Source organism: Myodes glareolus, chromosome 8, assembly GCF_982192425.1.
Source record: "Myodes glareolus chromosome 8, mMyoGla1.1, whole genome shotgun sequence".
Classification (NCBI taxonomy): Eukaryota; Metazoa; Chordata; class Mammalia; order Rodentia; family Cricetidae; genus Myodes; species Myodes glareolus.
In genome coordinates this window covers 95298680-95322609 of record NC_142033.1, presented here as the reverse complement: position 1 = coordinate 95322609, position 23930 = coordinate 95298680, and the positions used below count along the sequence as shown (strand labels likewise).

The following is a 23930-nucleotide window of genomic DNA, read 5'->3' as shown; positions in this document are numbered from 1 at the left end:
GAAAGCATTTTGGTGAAATTATTAACCATGGGTTCTGCAGATGACAGGCTATGCTGTGTTTGATCATTGCTATTACTCAGTTTTCCCTTACAGCTTAGTTTTGTATATCAGACCAAGCTTAGATTAGCTATAAAATAACCTTTCTTTTGTTTATTGCATTTCTAACTGCAAATTATGGCCAAATAGACTACTTCTCTTGCATCATGTGATATGGTTTGATATAAAGTATTGTGAGTATAAGTTTGGGGGTGGTGGCAACAATTGATTATACCAATGGATCTCTCTCTCTCTCTCTCTCTCTCTCTCTCTCTCTCACACACACACACACACACACACACACACACACACACACACACACATGCTGCTAACCAATGAAGCATTGTAGTCACAAATAACCTTGAATGCATTCATTTGTTGATCATACCACGTATTTCCCTTATCTGTTTGTGTCTTGCTTGCATTTTTTCCCACCCAATCATAAGTAGACTGAAACAGCTCATGTCAGGCCGTGATGTGGAAAATAATTAATTTCTCCATTATCTGATCATCTATCCATTCTCTTAGTAGGTGTTTGCAGAACACTTCTCTCTCTTTCTCTCTCTCTCTCCTTTCTCTCTCTTCTCTCATATATGTTTCCCCCGTGTGTGTGTGTGTGTGTGTGTGTGTGTGTGTGTGTGTGTGTGTGTATAACACGCAAGGTTCTAGGGTTTTAATGATGCCTAAGATTTTGTTACTACACAGGTAATAATCAGAGGTATAATATTTTGTTCTGATGTCTTCAAGATTTGAATCCTAACTGTTGATTGATGAGTGAACTCTCTCACTCATCGATGTCGTGACTATTTTCATCTCCTTTTCAGCTATTTATTTCCAGCCTAAATTGCTTTTCATGTTACTGTGATAAAAATACCCTGGAAAAAGCAAATCAAAGGAGAAAATATTTACATTGTTTTATAATTTGGGGTTATAGTTCCTCCTGTTGGGAAAGTCACAAACAACAGAGTCTTGGGGCACCTGATGACATTGCATCCATAGTCAGGAAAGTGTGATGTGTTCCTGTGCCAGCTCTCTTTCTTCATTTGCTACAGTTCAGAATTTCATCCCAGGGAATGCTGCCACCCACAGTGGGTAAATCTTCTCTTCAAAATTAGTCTACTCGAGATAATTCCCTACAGCTATTCCCAGAGGCTCATCTCCCACATGATTCTAGATTTTTTTTTTCTACTTGACGATTGAGATTAAACATCACATGCCTCTTTGTACATTTTGGTCTGACCGTTGGGCTTTCAGTGCCATAAGAATAAGTATTGTTAAATATTGATTTCCCTCCCTCCCTCAGAGGTTCAAGTACAAATATTTGATGTTTGGGGATCATTTTATTCAACCCTTTATGGGATGAGCAACCAGAAATGATACTTTAGGATAATCAATAATAGTGAGATACATTATTTTACCATGCATGTAAATAAACCCTTACTCTAGTGTAAAACATTGATACTAATCTTATCTATTTCTTTTCACAGCTGGACATACTGGAGTATATACATGAAAACGAATATGTCCATGGTGATATAAAAGCTGCAAACCTACTGTTGGGTTACACAAATCCAGATCGGGTAAAGAGAACGTTAACATTTGCTTTCAGTGAGCGTCTTTGGAGTATTGTAGTCAAATTTAGTAGAGACAGACCCTTAACCCACAAGAGTTTACAAACGAGGGCTTAGTATGATGAATGTTTCAATTTGTCTTGCCTTGCTTACCTAATTTAATCCTTGCACCAGATTAATGAGTAATTAGGATGAAGAAACCAAGAGTCAGAAGGGTTAAATCATTTGCTAATGGACACACATTGAAGAAGTGTCTGAGCAGGAATCTGAGTTTCTAAGCAAATGCAGATAAAGTACCATGGCAATCCAGGGAGAGGGGATGGATATGTGCAGAAAGACAGCTGCGTGGGGCTCCATTTCTTCTCCCTGTGGTTTGAGCAAAGAAACATGTCCTAAAGAGATTTCTATTGTGGTAGGGAACTTCTACCCAATATCATAGCATTTCTTGAGATGTGGCCAGGACAATGCCAGTTTCAAGCAATTATTAGTAGCCCAGGTTTGAAAGCAGGAAGAATGAACTGTCAAAGTTCTAATGGTTTCTAGGGCAGTGAAACTTCTGTATTCATCAGCAGTGCACATATATCGTTATTTCTTTGTCAAGTCCCACTTTTATTGGACATCGTGGTGATGCTATTGTCATTGTTGGTTTATCCGTATTAACAAAAGTCTTACTGAGGAGTGTTGAGGTGAAAGCTGCATGTCCAGGGGCTGGGTTATATGGGAACTCAGAGCACTTGCTGCTTATGTTTACCCAAGTTACTCAAAATTTATCTAAATTAAACACAAAAGTTTCTCCAAATAAAATAAGTTATAAAATATGGCAAAAGTAACTAAATGACTGAAATTTACTTTTAAATCAATTTTAACTATCATATTTTGCAACTGTTATCTAATATCGCAACAGATTTAAAGTAAAAAAACAACCAGTAAGACTCAAAAATATAGAGAAGTATAATTAAGTGCTTAATGGACCTCTGTAAGTATTGAAAATTCTAAATAAGAGAAAAAGTCTCAACAGAACATACTAATAAGTTAAAAGTTTAAATATATCTCTAAATTAATCCAACATAAAGAATGAGCACATATAAAATATCCTTGTGGTATTCATCACTTCGCTAGTCAGGAGTAGAACATCTCCAACCCTTTGAGGACTGGAAGAGGTTTAGCTTCCTGTCTCCCTCAGGATGCTACATCTGCCTGTGGTTTTCTCTCTTTTGAACCTTCAGCTTCTGCCTGAGCCTGTGACCTCCCATAGTTGCCCACTCCATGCTGTAGGTAGGATGTTCTCAGCTCTTGGTGGCTCTTTCGAGGACCACAGTCCTGTGTTATATGTTTAAAACTTCCAAACACTGATTTACTTCATGATTATTATGTCCAGCAGGGATATACACCCAGGAATTCTCACTTTCATCGTTTCTAAAATCAAAAATGCCAGCTTAAATAATTTAATTTTAAGAATTTCTGTTCTCGCCATTTGCCCATTCTTATCTTAATTTATTTTAATTTTTCTCTCCATTTTGAAGAGATTTTATATGCTGCTGCATAACTTACATGTCTTATTTCCTTATACATTACCTTTTTGGGGTTTTAGAGAGGATCTCAAATAGTTCTGGCTAGCATTGAATTTGCTCATGTAGTCAAGGCTAGCTTACCTACCTTCAGCTCCAGCATGCTGGACCACAGGAAGAAGCCACTGTGCCTGGCTCTCCAATCTGTCTTCTGAACTTAGGTTGTACCTTGGACATTTTATTTCCATACAGATGATCATTAATAATATGGACTAGGTACAAGCCTTTTCTTTATTGTAGATTTTGTTTATAACCAGGGAACTTGCTTACAAGAACTTCATTTCATAATTTGATTTTTGTTTAGAATTTATTCTTCTACAGGAAAAGACAAAGAACCTAGCTTTACTGTTTGCAAGTTTTAGGTTTCTCTTGTTTCTGAAACACTTGGTTGGCATCACAATGTTTTACCACAATTTCTTCTCTTGAATCCTAATGTGTGTGTGTGTGTGTGTGTGTGTGTGTGTGTGTGTGTGTGAGAGAGAGAGAGAGAGAGAGAGAGAGAGAGAGAGAGAGAGAGAGAGATCAGTACCATGAATATTGGTGCATTGCTTTCTTGAGCTTTATACTGTGTTTCAGCATTAGGTGATCTGTCTGTCCCTTGCAGCTTCCTTCTTACCTCTGACCCTGCTTTATGTATTTTCTTTTTATTATGTTTTTCTTTTTCACTTTCACCCTAGTCATATTTTCTATGGTCATTTATATAGATAAATTAAAAAACATATTTGGTATTCTTACTGAAGTTTTGGTACATTTTTAAATTAATTTGGTTGAGACCTGACGTTATAGACAGAAGCTTCTGTCCTGCCAAGTCCCACAGCCATTCAGTCAAACACACAGAGGCTTGTATTAATCATAAACTGTTTGGCCTATTAGCTCAGGCTTTATGGCTAAGTAGCTCTTATAACTTAAATTAATCTATAATTCTTTTCTATATTAGCCTCATGGCTTGGTACCTTTCATCAGTGAGGCATTTTCATCTTGCTTCTCTGAGACTGGCTGGTGATTACATCTCTGCCTTTCTTCTTCCCAGAATTCTTCTAGTCAGGTTGCCTCGCTTATACTTCCTGTCTGGCTACTGTCCAATTAGAGTTTTATTCAACCATTGCGAGTAACATATCTTCACAGGGTTACAAGAACATTATCACACAGCACTTCCCCCTTTTCTCCTTTCAAAACAAGAACTCTGAATCCAATCTCCTTCGTTTATGTTTTCTGCTGGCCATTATCTATAACAACTTCTAACCAACACCCTCAACAAAGGCAAGCATTCATAATCCATTTTTTGGGAATGTGAGTGGTGTTTTCTAGGGAACTTCCTGCTGATTGGGGGCACAGACTATATTATGAGACCCAAAGAAAAATTAGGATTATTGTCAGTTCCCCAATTGGAATGTGTGAAGCTTGATCATCTCAGCCAGCAGTCTTGAAGCTGTTCTTGATATAGAACTCAGAGGAAACTGCATCAGAGGTGCTCTGAAATGTTTGATTGTCTGGGCCATCTGCTTCTACTGGAGATTTTTTAGGGAATCTTCTTCAGTCAAACGTTGTTTTACTTAACCCAGAATGAATCCACAGCCTCTCATTTTCTGTGGAAACAAAAGCAAAACCTCATCTCCAAAGTAATGTATCTTTTGACTTAAATTTTGACATCAAGGTATTTTCAAAATATATAGGCTGGATTAATCCAACAGCATTTATAATCAAATATCTTTTAGCAACTGTTGCTCCTTCCTCAGCCATCAAACAATTCAAAGAGAACATAATAACATACAGTATCCTGACACTCTATGCATTTTCCATCTTCATGTAGCTTTTAAAAACTCTATTTCCTTTATTTTTATTTTTAATTTTTGTAGGTTTGTTATTGTTGTTTGTAGTGGGGAACTGCGGGCAGGCCTGCTTTTCATCCTGCCCAGCTCCCGCACGCTTAGCTTAGTCCCAGAAATAACAACACACAAATTGTATTCATTTAAGCACTGCCTGGCCCATTATCTCTAGAGAGTTAGTTATTGACTAACTCTCATATCTTGATATTAACCCATTTCTAATAATCTGTAGCACCACGAGGTGGTGGCTTACCGGAAAAGATTCAGCATGTCTGACCTGGTGGCTGGCTCCATGGCGTCTGCCTCATAGCCCTCTTCCCAGCATTCTGTTCTGTTTACTCCGCCTACCTAATTTTCTGTCCTATCAAAGGGCCAAGGCAGTCTCTTTATTGACCAATGAAAATAACACAATAGACAGATAACCTTCCTCCATCAGTTGTTTTATTTTGTTTTGAGACAGAGTTTCTCTGTGTTCTGTGGCTGTCCTGGATCTCACTTTGCAGACCAGCCTGGCCTAAAACTCACAGAATCTGTCTGCCTCTGCCTCCCAAGTTCTGGGATTAAAGGCTTACACCACCATGCCCAGACCTAGAACTCACAGAGATTCACCTACCTCTGCCTCCCATGTGCTGTGATTAAATATGTGCACCAACACACTCAACTATATTTATTTTTTCTTAAAAGACTTTCTCCATTCTTTTTCTTTTCTCTCCCAAACATATATATATTTTAAAACACACTGTAATCTGTGTATAGGTTTTTTTCCCTATCTGAATATGTTTTTATTGTATATCTTTTTCTTTTTCTGACCACATGAGTCTAAAATTTGCTAAGAGATAGGACTAGAATTAAAGCTGCAGCTTTAGTTTCCCAGCAACTGGATTGGCTCCACTCCTTAGCTTTCTGGGAGTCTAGCTTTGCAGCAGAGGAACTGGTGGGACCTTTGCTTTTTACCACAACTCTGTGGTTTCTAGGTCCATGCCATCACCGAGAAGCATGCTGCTGGCTACTCATGAACACCATTTAAGTGTTTGGTGGCAGAGCCTCCTAAAAGAGCCACGAGGTTTTTGCAGCCAAAGCTGAGTTAGGAACCGTCTTTAAAGGAGCCGCGCCTTTGCTTGCCTCAGCAAGCAGAACCTATATGAAAATATGCAACTTCCAAGAAGCTCCAAATGGCTCCTGTTTCTGTGGGTCTAAAAGCCTTTTTTAAAAAAGCTTTCCTGGGCTTTATAAAAAGGGGAGTGGATATGATATAGAAGCAAATACTTCACATTGGCATGGACTTTGGTTTAGTGATACAAATTTAAGGTCAATTTTGTTGTATGTATATTTATACTCTCGTTTAAGGTATTATGTTTATACATCTTATTTTAAAATGTAATGTATAATTAAAAATTACAGATTAATGGATAGTCATTTATAATAGTTGTAACATGACGGGCCTGCTTGTTGGGGTTTCTGTCCCACCCGTTACCCCACAGCCGGGATACCCCAAGGAAAATCACACACAGGACTCCATAAGGTTATGAACTGATTGGCCCATTAGGTCAGGCTTCTTGTTACCTCTTATAACTTATGTTACACCATTATCCTTACCTACATTAGCCACATGGCTCCGTACCTTTCTCAGCTGGGCAAGTTACATGCTGCCTCCTTGGTGGTCTGCGCAGGAATGGCAGAGGGAGTTTTCTCCTCCCTAGCCTTATCCTATTCTCATTGCCCCGCCTCTACTTCCTGTCTGGTTGACCCGCCTATACTTCCTGCCTGGCCAATCAGTGTTTTATTAAGATACATGATTGACAGAATACAGACAATACTCCCACACCAAATAGTCATTCTTGTAGTCATGTTAGTTAGATTTTCTAGATATATAGAGATATATTTTAGTTAGATAATCTTCAACACTTCAAAGACCTATAGAATATAGCATTTAAAATTTGTTAAGAAATTAGATTTTTCTTGACAGTGAGACTTGTCTGCTTCTGGCAGCATCAATTACTTCAGAGAGGTTGATGGGCATTGAAAAAACTTGTTCAATGGAATTTGCCTTCAATATGACAAGGCTAGTCATTTGAGCAAGAAACTGCTCTTGCCTGGACTGGTTAGGGATATGCTGTATAAACTGGACATGCAGGACCCACAGAAGAACGACTGTTGAACTTGCCTGAAGAAGGTGAGACAGTCCTTCAACATTAATGCTTCATGAAAGAGTCTGCCAGACATTCTCTAGGCCACAGAAGAAAGTGACTGACAAACTGCCAGCCTTTCAAATTTCCTGCTTCATGGAAAAGTCTACTGGATACTATGAGCCTGTAGGCTGAAGATTGGTGCCCCAATGTTACAGAAGAACTTAGAATCACTTTCCAGGCAGTGAGGTGTCTCTTTCAATTATAGAGTTTTGGAAGTTGCTTACAATGTACTTCCTCTGTACTTGGTAATATTATATCTGCTTCACTGGTAATATTGTATTCAGTACAGGAAATATGATTTTTCTTTTGTGTTTATTTAGTTAATAATATCTAAATTATTTTTTATGTATAGTGCTCTATCTGCATGTATGTCTGCAAGCCAGAAGAGGGCACCAGATCTCATTATAGATAGTTGTGAGCCATCATGTAGCTGCTGGGAATTGATCTCAGGACCTCTGGAAGAGCAACCAGCAGCTGCTCTTAACCTCTAAGCCATCTCTCCAGTCTATAATACCTAAATTACAAGTTATTTTAGAATAAGTTATATTGAGAAAGTATACTTACAAAAGAGACATCTTTAGAGAAAGGACATTAAATAAATTTTAGCCCATGTTCTGAACTTTGTTATGCCATGGGCATTCTATCATGTTCTTATAAAATAGAATTTAAAGTCCGTGTTTTCTGGATGTCAACACTGTGGATTTCCTAAGCTCTTTTAAAGATGTTTATGAAACCTTACTGGTTGTAGAATACTGGACAGTGTTGCCTGGTTGGTCCTCAGAACCTAGACACATGCATGCTGACCTAGTGTTTAAAAAAGAATATGCCAATTTTATTGTGTTTGCTCACACTGGCCTTACTTGAAGTGATGCTGCATGGTGATTTTGAGCAATAGCCCATCCTGCTCTATCTTCTAGTACAACAGCAGGGGTTAATACCTTGACTGACATCAGTGAAGCTGTTCCATTTCTACCTTTTGTTTATCAGGGGTGTATTCTTTTTTTCATGTGCCTGGTATATCCATTTGTGTGTGGAGGTGTCCCTGCTGATTTTGATGGATCTTGATCATGGTAGATTTCTTTAACGCCAAGACTGTTTTACCCTCAAGAACACACAACTCTTTCTTGTGTTGTGTTACTTTCCTTCCTAAGCTGGGAGGATTATGAGTAGGTCTGTTGTTGATTCTCTTTATTTCTCATAGCACCTGTGTCTGTATTTCTTCCTTATAACATTTCAAGAAATACTTGTGGTGATGCGTTATATGTTGCCTGATTTAGTACCAGGAGTATGAGAAACCTATGAAGCCTATGAGACTCCTTACCTGTTGTGAGACACATGTTCTGTTCAGAGCCATCTACTATGTCAGAGAGAATGACCCTCCAAGGGAGGGTGCATGCCAACACATGAGTGTAGGACATGACTGGAAATGTTATTTCTTAAGATATTAGTCTCATTGCTTTCTTGCTATATGTCTAGATTTTCTTAAAGCTACTTTCTAATTCTTTTAGTCTGATTTGTCAAATGAATCAAAACCAGCCCAAAATTTAGTTTACATTTAACTTTTATGATATGTTAATACTAGTTATCTGAACTCAAGTTGATTTTCTGAATTATTTTTAAGTCGTTTAAGTAATCACATGCATAGCCAGTTAACTAAGGTTCCTACTCTTTAATATTATTTTCACCATTGCATATTAAAATTCCTCTTTTGAAATCAGATTAGAGCTGTATTAAAAATATACATTTGAAGGTACAGAAATGGTAGCACTCTTAATATGGTGTGTTAACATCTTATTAATTTTGGAGAGTAGTGATGGGTAGGAAATATTGACAGTAAAGACAAAATGATTTAAAATTAGAATGTCCATACTTAAGATTATATTTTACAAAATATACTTCCCAATATTTGACTCAGAGGAAGTGTTCAATATAAAATTTCATCATGAGGAAGGTACATACTTTTAAACTTCATTGTGAAAAATTTAAAGCATACTGACAGATAGAGATCTAGAAAAGAGGACCAGAAGTTGTCATCACACATGGGAGGAGCCAGGAAGAACTCCGAATGGCTGCAAAGAAGGCTGTGAACAAACTGGGAGTGGGAGGGAGGACGAAGATATTTTAAAAGAAAATAGCCACGCCTGTCAAAAGCAAACTAACCAATCAGTAATGGACACCTCTATCCACTCAGCTCCAGGTTTTGTCATCAATATAGGGCTGTGTGACAACTGTGGCTATGGGAAAAGCACAGGATTTCCTTCCTGCTGGGGGTGACATCTTCAAGCAGTGGGAAACTCTGAGTAGAGATGAGTTACACTACCACAAAACTGCAGCTTTCAGTTCAGGGGACTGACTCAAGGATGCAGAGCAGAGAGCATGAGCCTTGGAGTCAACTCCATCAGTCTAGGAGCAGCCCCACCTTGTGAGCCCACTGCTGTCCTAGCCAAGTTACTTGGCTTCTTTGAACTTTGTTTTATCATCCAAGAAAAAAGGACAACATTTCCTTCAAAGTGGTACTGTAAGGATAAAATGATTTACACACAGTAGTCTTAGACCAGCATCCAGTACAGAGTAAGTACTTGGAAACACTATCTAACCAGAACACATGCCACATTTCATAAAAATGAACATTTATGGAGCAGATAAAGCAAGAGATCTTTTATTGTCCTCATGAAAATCATAAAAACATTAGTTACTAGGGATCACTCCTGAGGGCTGTGGAAGATAAGCATCCCACATACATCTCCTCAGTGACTCACAGGTCTATTCCCTGTATACAGCTGTCCCTGTCTCTCCATATCAGCTTCCCTCTAAGCCCACTTTTCTCCAGAGTCTCCCCTTCTTTAGGACACAAGTTACACTGGAATAGGCCCTCCCTAATTGTGTTCTATTACTTGATCCCTGTTTTCAAATGAGGTCTCACTCTCATGTATTAGGGATGGAATATCATCAGTTTTTGATGGGATACATTTAACCCAAAGCAGTTCCTACTGCTTGTCTTTACAAACATACTGACAGAGTTATCTCTGGGGAAACAAAACAAAAGAAAACAAAACAAACAAACAATCAAAAAAAAAAACATGCACAGGGCCGGTGAGATGGTTCAGTGAGTTAAGATTCTTTCTACTCAACATGATGATCTGCATTTGATTCCCAAGATCCACATGATGGAAGGAGGTAGGAGAAAGGACTCCAAGTTTTCCTCCGACAAATAAATGCATGTTGTGAGACATGCTCCCCAAATGAACAAATATATAAATGTAATAAAACTTTTAAAGAATGGAGACATATGTTAGCCCATTATTCTTATATATGTTGGCCACATGGCTCAGTACCTTTTTCAATGGGGCAAGTCACATCCTGCTTCTTCTGTGGTCTGGGCAGGGCTTCGAAAAGAGCTTTCTTCTTCCTAGAATACTCCTGTTCTCATTGTCCCGCCTCTACTTCCTGTGTGGTTACTGGCCAATCAGCATTTATTTAAAATATAATTGACAGAATATAGATAATTCTCCTGCACCACACTTCCTTCTCTCTTTCCTACTTTGCCCACTACTAATGCCTCTCATGCTGTTCTTTCCAGAGCCTTTCAGCAACCTGTGTCCCAGCCTCTTGGAGCGGCCTTCAATGTCTCCTGAAAATACTGCTTCCTCTGACCTGTATGATGGGGGCAAGCAGTGACCCTCCCCCTCCCCCATTTCCCTCCTGTGTTGTTTCTTTGTTTCTGTCTCTAGGACTTTTTGATATAGTCTGAGACCCACCTGAAATGTTGCTTCTTTTTCTGAGTCTCTGCGATGGATGCAGGCTGCTCTTGATCAGAAACTTCACAGGCTGTTTATTGTCCCTAGAGCACCTGTTTCCAGATCTATAGATGTGCCACTGCCCTCTCCCTTCCTTCTGTGTCTGCCAGTGGAAAAAGCTCAGCTTCTGGTCAGATGGATGGAAGTGCAGCTTGCCAGCTGCTGGAAATTTGTTTTGCACAGAACACTTAACCTCACTCATCCCATTTTCTAATTCTCCACAATGGCCTTAAAATAACTTCCTTTTAGGGAAGTTTGATTTGACTAGTGCAAGTGCTAACCCTTCTCACTTAGCAAGAACCCAGTAAATAAGCTTTTTTTTTTTAAGCTTATGATCCCCAATAACTTATTTTAACCCCTGATCTATTGCAGGTAATTTGGTTCATTTTATCTGTGTGCTGCCCATTCAAGTCAAGCAGCAGGCTATATATAAAGTAGTACATAAAGTACATAAAGTCCAGTTTATCCTGCCTCCTCCTCTAGGACTATCTAACTTTTAAATACAAAGAAAAGAGAAATGTTTTTTCTTTGTTGTTAAACAGCAAATCTACGTGAACATAAGTGAACCCTAACAAATTACCTTGTGGTTTAAGGGGTCTGTCACGTCATGGAGGGATGTACCGGAAAGTGTGTGTGTGGCTTCAGATTTTGGTAGGAGTGAAGAGGGGAGGGGGCTGTATCTGTGAGGGGGACCTTGCTGCAGGATGATCATCATAGATGCTCCTTAGTCACCTGTAGTTTTACCCACCAAACTGGAAAATCAGAGTAGCCAAAGTGTGAGGACCTCCGGTGGCCAAGGAGACTGGAAATGAAACCTTAGCAGAATAGAGCTGGAGGACTCAGGGTGTGGGAGCCACTCTGGCTGTGTGATAAAGGAACCTGAATTTCGATATGGGCTTGCTCCATCTAGGAAAGTTGTGGTTTTTTTTTTTTATGGTTACGCTAAAGGAGAATTTCATGTCATTCAGTCAAGGCTATGATTTACTGATCTTTGATCAAATCAGGCTGTCAGAAAGGCAGATACTGAGGCAGAATTAGGAGTTCAAGTAGTCTACGGGGGATGTGAAACGTGAACCTGACGGAAAGATAAAAGGGAGTCGGGAATAGATGGAGTGCTTTCTGTGTGCCATGACCCGTGAGGCCTGTAGAGGGAGCAGCAGAGCTGAGCAGCAGCCTATCCAGCTGTGGTGCTCCACAGTGAAGACTGCCCAGCAGAGGAGGTGTCAGTCAGAAAAGGCAGTAGAGTCATTTCCATGATTAGTCGTGAGTGGAGACTGCCCAGAAAACTGTGGTTGGGTACGGTTGTCAGCTGCCTGAAGAATGCCAGTGACCCAGTTGGGGCCTTTCAGCTTTCTGGAGGCTTTCAGCTTGCTGTGTTCCTTACAGGAGAAAGAGTGTTTGTTGTTGTTGTTGTTGTTGTTATTTGTTTGTTTTATGAGCTTGTCCGTCGCTGGCCAGCCCACCGTCTTCCCCTCAGTGGCTACCACACTGTCCTCCCCTTAGTGGCCAGCCCACCATCTTCCCCTCAGTGGCTAGCCCACCATCTTCCCCTCAGTGGCCAGCCCACCCTCTTCCCCTCAGTGGTCATCCCACCATCTTCCCCTCAGTGGCTAGCCCACCATCTTCCCCTCAGTGGCTAGCCCACCATCTTCCCCTCAGTGGCTAGCCCACCATCTTCCCTTCAGTGGCCAGCCTACCATCTTTCCCCTCAGTGGCTAGCCCACCATCTTCCCCTTAGTGGCCAGCCCACCATCTTCCCCTCAGTGGCTAGCCCACCATCTTCCCCTCAGTGGCCAGCCCACCGTCTTCCCCTCAGTGGCCAGTACACCATCTTCCCCTCAGTGGCTCCACACCATCTTCCCCTCAGTGGCTAGCCTACCATCTTCCCCTCAGTGGCTAGCCTACCATCTTCCCCTCAGTGGTCAGCCCACCATCTTCCCCTCAGTGGCTAGCACACCATCTTCCCCTCAGTGGCTAGCCCATCATCTTCCCCTCAGTGGCTAGCCTACCATCTTCCCCTCAGTGGCTAGCACACCATCTTCCCCTCAGTGGCTAGCACATCGTCTTCCCCTCAGTGGTCAGCCCACCATCTTCCCCTCAGTGGCTAGAACATCGTCTTCCCCTCAGTGGCTAGCCCACCATCTTCCCCTCAGTGACTCCACACCATCTTCCCCTCAGTGGCTAGCACACCATCTACCATACCACAGTGACTGACACACCGTCTACCCATCTGTGACTATTTAGTACATTTAAAGCTATAAAAGTATGTATATATTTTGAATGACAAGCTATACTAATTGCTAAAATTCTAAACAGGGCTGAGTTTTAAAAGGTCCGTGTGAAGGTAGGTTTGGGGAATAGAGACTTACTCATTTTGCTGAGTCTTTCACTTTATGGTCAGTGTCTTCTCATGATGATTTGGTTCCTTCCTGTGACTCTATTCAGACTCCAGTAGCATTTCTGATGGCTGTGTTGCTTGAGGCTGTGACTATGCATGATTTAAATCACTTAGGTCTGAAATATTCATTGACTAAAATTTGGTTCATGTATCTTCTCCACTGAACTGTTAGCTTTTGTCTTTATATTCAGGGTGAATCCTGCACCCTTCACATTCTGAACACACTCTTGTGACGCAGAGCTCAGTGATGGCCAAAATGGTTGGAGTCTTTCTGACTTTCATCTGCTCACTTCCCTTTTCTTGTGTACCGAGGAAAGTGAAACTGTAAGTCCTTCTTTTTCCTCTTTGAGACTCAAACTGTCTCCAGTGTCTCTCTCCTTCTTGAGTGGTTGGGTCAGTCTTTACTGAGGACCCAGAAGTTACCTCGGAAGTCTCTGTGCAGGGTAATAGTTTAAGTGCTTATCAGCAAACAGAGGAGGCATAAGCATTTGGCCTGTGGCCCGTACTGTGGCTTCTCTCTTCTCAGGCTTCTCTTTATTATATTCTTTCCTATTAGAGTAGTCCCGAATGAAATGTCCCTTGTCAGCTAGCATGATTGTGAAAGTGCCTGTGCATGCTAAGAGCTGCTCTAGGGTTCTGGCTCTCTTTCTATGACTTGGGAGGGCTTCAATGTCCATATAAATAAAATGGGCATCTTGACCTACATGCAGGACTCCTTGCTACCTTGGGCCAATGACTGAGCATGGAATAGCACATGGTGTTCACTCCTTAAAGAATTAAATCTTCTAATCTACATGGAAAATAGAAAAAGACAAGTTCTCCTGAGTAAATTGGGAGCATGGGGACCTTGGAAGAGGTTGAAGGGGAGGAGAGAGGGAGAGAGGGGAGCAGAGAAAAATGTAGAGCTTAATAAAAATCAATAAAATTAAAAAAGAATTAGATCTTACTTGTTGAGCTAATGTACGTGAAAAGCTTCTTGATATTTTCGGAAAACAGCAAATTTCTCCAGTGTATTAAAATAAAGGTGTTTGCCGGATCACATCAGGGCTGCATCTTTTGGGAAAATCTACTTTGCAAATGAAGTACATTCAGTTCTTGAAAAAAAAAAAGGCAAGAGTGCATGAGACCTAATGAAGGCAGAACTGATTGCTCACCTGATCTGAAGCACCCAGCTACTAGAGATCTTTAGCTACTTAACTGTGGGAGAGAGAAAAAAAAACTGGTAAATACATGTTTCAGATAGTCGGGACACACACAGATGGGAGCCTGTACCTGCTTGTCTGATGGTCAGAGAGTTTGAGCTTATTTTTGCTCTTTTAAAGTCCTTGGAAACAGGTGTTGCTACAAAACGAGAGATTTTGGCCTAGGGTTGGGTAACTTGGTGTTTTGGACATTAAGATAGCCCTTAGAGGTGGATCCTCTTCACCCTGACCAGAGAATTCAAGCATATTCCTGTGCTCCTTCTTTTAAAATAGGGAGTAACTGCCTACAGGATACTTGGTCTAGGGTGTGTTTGCTGCATATTCCTGCCTGGAACATCAAATACTTTACTCAGGAAATAATGGCTTGCTGTCTCAAGTATTGAAGCCAGTAACTGCTCTGATTGTCCTTTATGCCATGTTACAGCAGTCTTATGCCTTCTCCCCCCTCCCCTTTTGTACTGGGGTATAAAAGTGTATGGAAAATAAACATGGGTGAGTTCAACATCCAGTATCCCTGCTAAACTGCCCTCCCGTTTCTATCCTATGTCTCTGTGATTCTTTCTTATCTCTATTCCTCTTGCCTAATGTTTCTAATCCTCAAGCCCCTACCCTGGAATGTACGAACCTGCTGTAGCTAGACCACAGCAGAAGTCACCCACAAAAGGGTAACTTATGATAGATAACAGCCTAGTCTGGTGCTTATGACATCAGATCATTCAATAAATTTGTATTTTCCAACAACTAAAGAAAAGTGTGTGTCTTATGTGTAGAAATTCCAAATATCTTCTATTTGAGAGAACTTAAAATGAAATATTTAAGAAACTACTATATACATACTAAAATTTCTTTCAATGGGTTGTGACACTTTACTGTCATGAGGCTGTATTTAGAAACATTGTCCAAATACCTAAATTCTAAAGAAATGTGTTGGAAGCAATATGTTCTTAAGTTGAAACTGCTTTTGTGAGGCATGGTGGGTATGGTACAGTGTATTTGAGACCCGTGGAATGGTTCTACCTCTCCGTGACACAGAAACATGTATTCAAAACAGTTCTCTATTTGGGCTGCACACCCTGAGAGCTGCCTGCCTCTGCCTCCCAAGTGCTGGGATTAAAGGCGTGCGCCACCACCTGGCAATCATCCATTCTTACCCAAACACAATTGGTGAGGGCTTGGGGGTTGGCATTTTAGTTCCTTGTTTTCTGCTGGAGTTATCAGCCCTGCCAGACTGCTCATTGCGTTTCAACTTCCTGCCAGTAGAGACTTGCCATGTTCATACTTTAAGAACATTGCTTTCTTATGCTCTGCCTTCTGTACACAAGACAGTTAAGGTTTCAGAAAAGGGTTCCTTAAAAGGCATAGTTTAGTAACCTATGTGACAACAGACAAAAAAAAGTCTGAGCCTATGATGAAGCATGGATTTAAGTTAGGAACTTGGTTTTCCTGGTTCCTGGTACATTTTTTTAGCCACCATTTGGTTGGTTTAGTGAAACATTTATCTGAAGTCTAACATTTCTCTTAAGTTTCAAGTTTCTTTAAAAAAAAACAACAACTTTATTTAGTATACAGTGTTCTGCCTTCATGTGTGCCAGAAGAGGACACCAGATCTCATTACAGATGGTTGTGAGCCACTATGTGGTTGCTGGGAATTGAATTTAGGACCTGTGGAAGAGCAGTCAGTGCTCTTAACAGCTGAGCCATCTCTCCAGCCCCCTCAACCTCCTTTTTAAAACTTGTAATTAATTTATTATTTTGTGGTGTGTGTGTGTATGTGTGTGTGTGTGTGTGTGTGTGTGTGTGTGTGTGCGTGCGTGCACACTTGTAGCACAGTGCATATGTGAACGTCAGGAGGTCAGAGGACTTAGTTCTGACCTTCCACCCTGTGAGTCCCAGATACTGATCTCAGGTATTTAGACTTGTGGGCAAGTGCCTTTACCCACTGAGCCATCTCACTGGGCTTACCAGTTTCTTAAGACTTTATTGTGAAGGTCATGTATTTAGAGGACAAAGCATTACTCATTGGCCTCTCTGTCTCTTCCAGGTTTATCTTGCAGACTATGGACTGTCCTACAGATACTGTCCCAACGGGAACCACAAACAGTACCAAGAAAATCCCAGGAAGGGCCACAATGGAACAATAGAGTTCACAAGTTTGGATGCTCACAGAGGAGTAGGTAAGTCGCTCTTTTCTAGTTCATGCTTTTATCTCACAAGGATGACTGAGTCGAGAGTGCTGAAGATAAGTGAGGTGAGTGTTGCATGGTCAAGCTAAAGGAGGAGCACACTGGCGAGATTTTTGTGCAAAGTAGTGAATTCCTCTTATCTTAGTGAGTATCTGACAGAAACCCGAAACCACACGAGTAGACAGAGACTGTGCCTCTCCAGAAGGGAGGAAAGCCTGCCAGTCATTAGGCTGAGAAGTCACAGGTCTGTGTGTGAGGCTGCTGGACGGTGCTGTGGGGGCGTCAGGATCAGTGGCGGTCACGTGCTGTCATGTTAGCATTGTGTCCTTCTCAGAGCCTTAAAGGCATGTCTACACAGCAGCAGCATCCTCTGAACGCCCAAAGTGTTAACTTGGGAAATCTCTCCCAGTCGCCTTTCATAGATCTTACTTATTTAAACTCACTTTGATGGTATTGGAAACACATTTGCAGGTAAATTACATACATAGCCCTTTTATTGGATATTGATTGTACTGCCTTGCATTCCAAGGCAGACTTAATTCAACAATTCCCTAATTAGTTAAAGTCATAACCTATGTCTTGTATTCATTTACCATTAATTAAACCTTAGCTGTTTATTACTCTGCAGTCCAAATCCAATAGCCAGCCCAGAAAGCCATGGAAAAGGAAGTAGGAGGTCAATATTGAAAATATATGGTGCCGAGTCCCACTGATGGCTGCTTTGCTCACAATCAATATGCTCAGTGCAACTGTACTTTCTTAGTTGCTCTGTCAGCAAGACAAAAAGTCAATTCTAATGTTATGCTAGTGAAAAAAATGACGATTATTAAAAAACTTTGGCTTTCAAAATTATATTCTTTGCAAACTTTGTTTATGAAAGTGTTTTCAGACATGGTAAAGCAAACATAATTTTAAACAGCTGTGAAAGATGCATCCTCACTGGGTGTCAGCTCGACTTTTGTGCTGTTAATGGCCTTCGGACTGTTAGCCTAAACTAATACTTTCTAACGAGTTTTACTTGGTGCAAACAACTGAATATTATTGCCTTTTCTATTAAAAGGACCATTGGCCATGTAATGCAGAGGGTGTTGATCATTTTCCAGAGCAATTAAAACCCATAGTCTTTTAGGGAAGGCCGTCAAGAAGGTGGAGCCAATGTGTGGATTGTGTGCCACCTTCTTCCTAGGAAGACTTCTAGGGAACAGTTTCTGAAATGAAAGCCAGTTTTTATACTCTGCGGCAGAGGGAAAGAAATCAGAATATGTCTTTGTCAAGTCTGGTTTTCTTAGAAAAATAATGGTTAGTGTTGTGGAATTTTTCATCATTTACGTTTTTGATGTAGTTAACCCTTTAATGTAAAGTGTGACATGACTTTGATTAAATTAGAAAATAGGAAAATAACATGCCAATTGACAGTGGTGCTTCTTAAAACAATTTATTTAGATTTATTTTATGTATATGAGTATTTGGCCTGCGTGTGTCTATGTGTACCAGATGCATGCCAAGCAAGGTCAGAAAGAACATTGGATTCCCTGGAACTGGAGGTCTCCATAGCTGTGAGCCACATGTGGGTGCTGGAACCTGAGCCTGTGTCCTCTCCAAGAACAGCAAGTGCTCTCACCCACGACGTCATCTCTCCAGCCCAGACTGTGGTGCATTCTAAGTTTAAGTTTTCTCATTTTCATTGAGCCGAGGAATGTTTGCCAGACTTACCCTGTGATAGAGAATAGAATTTTCAGAGATACAAAAGAACTCCTGACCTGGTGTTATACCACACATATTCTTAAGCACTGTTATTAATGTTCTAAAGCTGAGTCCGTCGAAGGCACAGTTTAACTGTAGGAGGATTAAAGCGTGATCGTCAGACAGCAGTATTTGGGAAAGTCTTCTTTAGTTAATTCTGCATAGTATTTATTGTGTTTTGTCTTCATGAAATATGTAATCCAATTTCTATTCAGTACTCTACTTCAACTTCTTCCTCCCAATTATAGTATGCGCTGATTGAGACTCTGGGTAGATTTCTCCACTTGGGTCTCGGGGAGAAGACTGGACTGAGCGTGATCATAGACATGGGGCTGCATCTGAAAGAACATTCAGGATAGAGCCAGGGAAACTATTTTGAGATTTGCAGGGAAGTCTTGTGGTCTTGTGCTTGAGTGAGTATTCATTTAATCACAAATTGACCAGCTTTCCTATAAAATAGTGGATTCTTTTCATACATTGTGCATATTATCATCTATTTAAGTACATGTATGTTTGCCCACATATACCTACCTATGTATGTATACATATATACATATATTTACCAAAGACATATGTATTTGTTTCATAATAAAAATGGAAGATTGAATATTCTCACTGTGTTTGAACAGTGTTTGTTCCTAACATTTTTGACTTAATTTTGCAAAATAAAGCTTTTCAGCTCAGAATTTTGTTAAAAATGAACCAATCATTTGACCATCTTTAGAAACCAGAATAAAGAGCTCAAATTCTATATTGAAATGGAGAAAATCAGATTCTTAAATATCTGTATGTTATCTTTAAGCATAGTGCCTGTGTGATTTAGTATCAGCCACCTTTTCCTGTTCCAGTCCAGGGGAGAAAAGGATGCAAAAGAAAACAGCAAGAATCAAGAAGAGCTGTCCCTGTGAACCAGATCCTGTGCTTGTCAAAGAGGCTCCTGCACAGCAGCTGTGCCTCTGCACAGTTCAGGAGAGGGGTGTTCGCCCTGAGTGGGCTGCCTGCCGGCCTTGAGATTCTCCTAGTCCTTGTCTAGGCCCTGACAACATAGCTGCATTTGTCTAGGGTACCATTTAGTCCTCCTACCTCCATGTTTTCTAATTTGTAGTCGGTTACAGGGAGTGGTGAAAGGGAGGGAAAGAACAGTTTTTCTACTGTGTAGCTTACTAAGCCAAAAGCTGTGCAGAGGGACATACTGAGATGAGGTGGAAGAACAAAAGGACGATGGGAAGGTGGTGACTCCTGGAAGTGTTGCGGAAGGGCATGACTTCTAAACCCAGCGGTTGTTCTTCCACACTCCGACTCTGTGTAACTGAAGGGAACTTTCTGTAGCTGACTTGCTTCATCAGGGAAAATCAGAGGAAGAGTGTTAAGCGTAGTTCTTCATTATTAATTTTTCCTCCATAAAACTAGCATGTACGAGCACTGACATACTTTGTTCTTGTTGCAAGATAATTAAAGAGAATTATATGTGTGTCAAATACACTGTTTTAAAATTTGTTGCATTCTTAGTAATGTTAAGAAGCAATATTTGGATCAATGAGTAATATGGATTTTTGTAGATTTTTCTGCTCACTGGGGCATGCAGTCAATACCTAATTTCTCTAGAGACAGACTGCATTGAACAGATAGAGCTTTCTTACACACTTCAGAGCTGGGCACTGGGTATATAATACCTGTTCTAATCTGACATCATTGATGCCATACAGTATAATATCTAAATTGCATTTTAAATGTCTATTTGCTTATGTAATATATTCAGTGTCAAAGAAAAAATATATTGCATATTTAACTTTTTCCCATGTGCTACAGCACATAGAGTCCAAGTCTTGGCCTGCTTCTTGCGTGGTTTCATCTCACTTTAGAACTCCAACTTACAAAATATCTGTGAACGAAACTGAGATTATGTTTTCGTGCTGCTAAACTGGAGAGATGGCGTGGGTGACACAACTTATATCCTACAACAAAGTCAAAGGAACAAATACCTTTTTCTATTGGGATATTAAGCAATACTATTAAATACTGAATTAAATACCATTAAGTGTTTCCCAAGGAGTTAGAGAACTATACTGTTAATCTCTTCTTTTTAGGTAAAATTGAATGCTATATATAGCCTTTGGCTAGCATGTAAAGACAGGGAAGACATTGTGGCGATGTGACATATGCCCTTTGGTTTCATATTTTGATCTTTTGTTACATTTATTTTGGGTGGATGGATACTGTGGCACACATGTAGAAGTCAGAGGATAGCTTCTGGGATTTCATTCTTCCCTCTACCATGTGTGTGCCAGGGGTAAAACTCCAGTCCTTAAACTTAGTGGCAGGCACCTTTATTTGCTGACCCATCTCATTCATATACTCCTTTACATTTATACCTAAGTCATATTTCTTGGCTTTTTTAGTTGAACTGTTTGGCAAGGAATGTACCAGTGCCTAAATGTAAAGTCTCTTTGTTCAGTTGACTAACTTTTCCTAATAGCTCTACATTAATCATACACACACACACACACACACACACACACACACACACACACACACCAGGGATTAGTCTGTAAACGGTATTAAAAAGAGGAAAAGCAAAACCCAGATGCCTAGGTTTCTCGTTTATTTGAAACATGTGACTTTGACTTTCACTCCCACTACCCCTCTGAGACTGTAACAAGTGGTAGTGTGTTAGTCAGACTTTGCTTTCTGGCAAATGCTTGAAATAATTCTGTAGGCAACAGAGTTATATTAGTTCACAGACCTAAATATTCCACTCTGTGGTCTTTGCCTTCTTCCATGCTGGATGCATATGAAGCCACAAATCATGGCAGTGGGGTGGTGGAGGCAGTGTGGTTACATGTTGCAGACAGTGGGATCACGTGAAGCACTTCAGCATGACAAACAGTGAGTAGAAAAGGGGGCGATGAGAAAGGAGGAGCAAACAGCACAGCTCCCAGGACCGAGCCCCCAGGGACTATTTCCTTCAGTATCCTAACTCCTCACTCCTTACCCACTTCCAGTATTGCCATGTATGATTAATTCATCAAAGGAGTAAAACCGTCAGATCCACCCCTCCTGTGCACCCCAGAAGATCCCCAGTCTGCCGCTAAGGCCCACGACACAATTCTGTGGCAGATTTGCCATAATCAAACCATAACAAGAGCCACCGTAATATTTTCTTGCTCTCTGTACGTCTGAGTTGACAAAATATTCAAGAACACAGTCACCAGTTGGAAACCTAAGAATAAAATACACATTTTCCTGCCATTAGTCACCGCCCCTCTATCCAGTGAGCCTCTTGTTCAAACATTTCTACTTGCTCATAATTTCCGACCACATATAGTAACATGTTAGGCATTTACATCTTTCTTACTGGGAACAAGTGTTTTCATGTTTGCTTTGTTTCCTACCAAACCCTGTGTCTTTTCACCCTCCATAATGCAGAAGAAATGAAACTTAGTGGAAAGTGTACCAGACTGCCAGATGCATATGGAGTTAAAACACTTTCCTATTCTTCTTTCTTTACCTTTGGTGAGTGGGCCCAGTTAACTACCCTGTTTGTCTTTAGAGTGCAAGCTAGACTTCTAGTGTGACCTTTCTGTTGATCTTACACCAGTTTAGATGGACATTGCTACTTTGTAAATAAATATTACTAACAAGGCCCTTTTATCATAATGGGTGAAGTGGAGGGAGCTTTCCAGGAAGGATGGGCGCAAGGACAATTTTGTCAGTAATTCTGGAAAGATTGGAGTCTGCTACTTATTTATTCATTGCACAAGTAAATACGTTTTTGCTGTGTCTTTTTGTATTGTATTCAAAATGCCTGTGTGTTTGGCTCCTTCCATAACTGAGAGCAGTGAGAGAATGCCGATTGGATGACTCTCAGCTGGTGCTGGAGGTGGACATTAGTCTGCGCATGTGCTTCCGCATTCCGAACAGTGTAGCTTCAGGATTGCTCTGACATGAAGCAGGTTATTTAACCTTTTAAGCCTCTGTTTTTTTAAGTACCAATTATGATTAGTAGCAATGACGCTGTTGGAATGATTAAAAAGTAATAATACAGTAGTACTTCACCGTGTGGTACTGTAGATGTTCTCCATCAATCATGTAAATTCTTTTATTTTAATTTTCAATTCTAGTGTCAGCTATTTCTGGAATCTGTTTTCTGAAATAGAGGCTGAGTCCTCACCTGGGCCTATTTTTTATTATTGTTGTACTTGGCAACACTTTATCATTTTGAAATGTTGAGCAATTGTGAACAACACACACTCAGTGAAAAGAAAGATCTGCCTCGCTCCGTGCTAGCAAGCACAATAAAATTAGATGCTAAATAGTATTTGGAAACTAATTTAAGAAAGTTTAGAGGAAAACTTCTGATAACAAAATTTCCAACAGAAAGTAAAAGTCTGAATTGCTGTGTATCTGTATGAAGACCATTAAATAATGATTTATTGGCTACGAAATGCAAGTGAGAACCTTATGCAGTACAGTGAGTTATGCAAACATGTTTTCAAGAGAGAACAATCCACAGTCTTTTGTCTTTCCAAATGAATCCAGTGTATTGAAGACAGTAGACTGCACATTGAATTGCAGAGTTCAGCGTGAGAGAGTTGGGACTGGGACTCACCCCTGCTGTACGAATTCCTATCCTGGCTCTCTTTTCATTTCTTGGTTCACTTAGCATTTTCTAATGAATTTGGAACAGTCAGATTCAAGGTTAAAAATATTTTCAGACATCTTCTTTCCTGTGAATGAATGTTTTGTCGGCAGGCATGTATGTGCAACATGTACATGCCTGATACCTGTGGCTGCCAGAAGGTGGCATTAGACCACCTGGAACTGGAGTTACAGATGTTTGTGAGCCACCATAGAGATGCTGGAAACCAAGACTGAGTCCTCTGCCACAGTACCAAGTGACTGTGTACTTCTCAACTATTGTTTTTGAATTAACAATTATTGAAATTATTCCTCTCCATATGGGTAGAACACGATACTTGTAGATTGGAAGAGTTTAATTTTCCTGAAACAAGTCAAGTGTTTTTTCTCCTGGAGTCAATTTTCAGTCAGAGATACAAACTCAGAAACATTTTTGTTACTTTTGTTGTACTTCTTAGGCTAGGAAAACATAATTGTTCTTTTTAACATTACAAATATTTTTGTAGTATTTAGCAAGAAGAGCATAAAATATTTGTTATCCACACCTACTAACGTAGTGCATATAGGGAAAGATTGAAAACTTGATATTTAATAAGATAGATAATAGTGAAATCAACCTTCAACGGACTATTTTACACAAAGACCAGTTTATGAAATATTGGTTTCAGAAATCTAAACGACTTGCCAATATATGCAGCTGGAGGGTGGCTGGAGTCACTGGGAAGGTTCATTCCACATTAATTCATATTAGTTTTCCCTCTCCTTTTGTGTATATCCAG

At 40.2% G+C, this 23930-nt stretch overlaps 1 protein-coding gene across 4 annotated transcripts in view; it reads left to right on the top strand.

The window, feature by feature from the left end:
* Vrk2 (VRK serine/threonine kinase 2) overlaps positions 1-23930 on the top strand; it is a 117342-nt gene that overhangs the window by 69368 nt on the left and 24044 nt on the right. For all 4 annotated transcript variants that reach the window (XM_085692307.2, XM_048435388.3, XM_048435387.3 and 1 more), the window contains exons 7-8: positions 1524-1616; positions 16629-16761. In XM_085692307.2, the coding sequence (XP_085548433.2) occupies positions 1524-1616; positions 16629-16761 (226 nt within the window). The remainder of the gene's footprint in view (positions 1-1523; positions 1617-16628; positions 16762-23930) is intronic.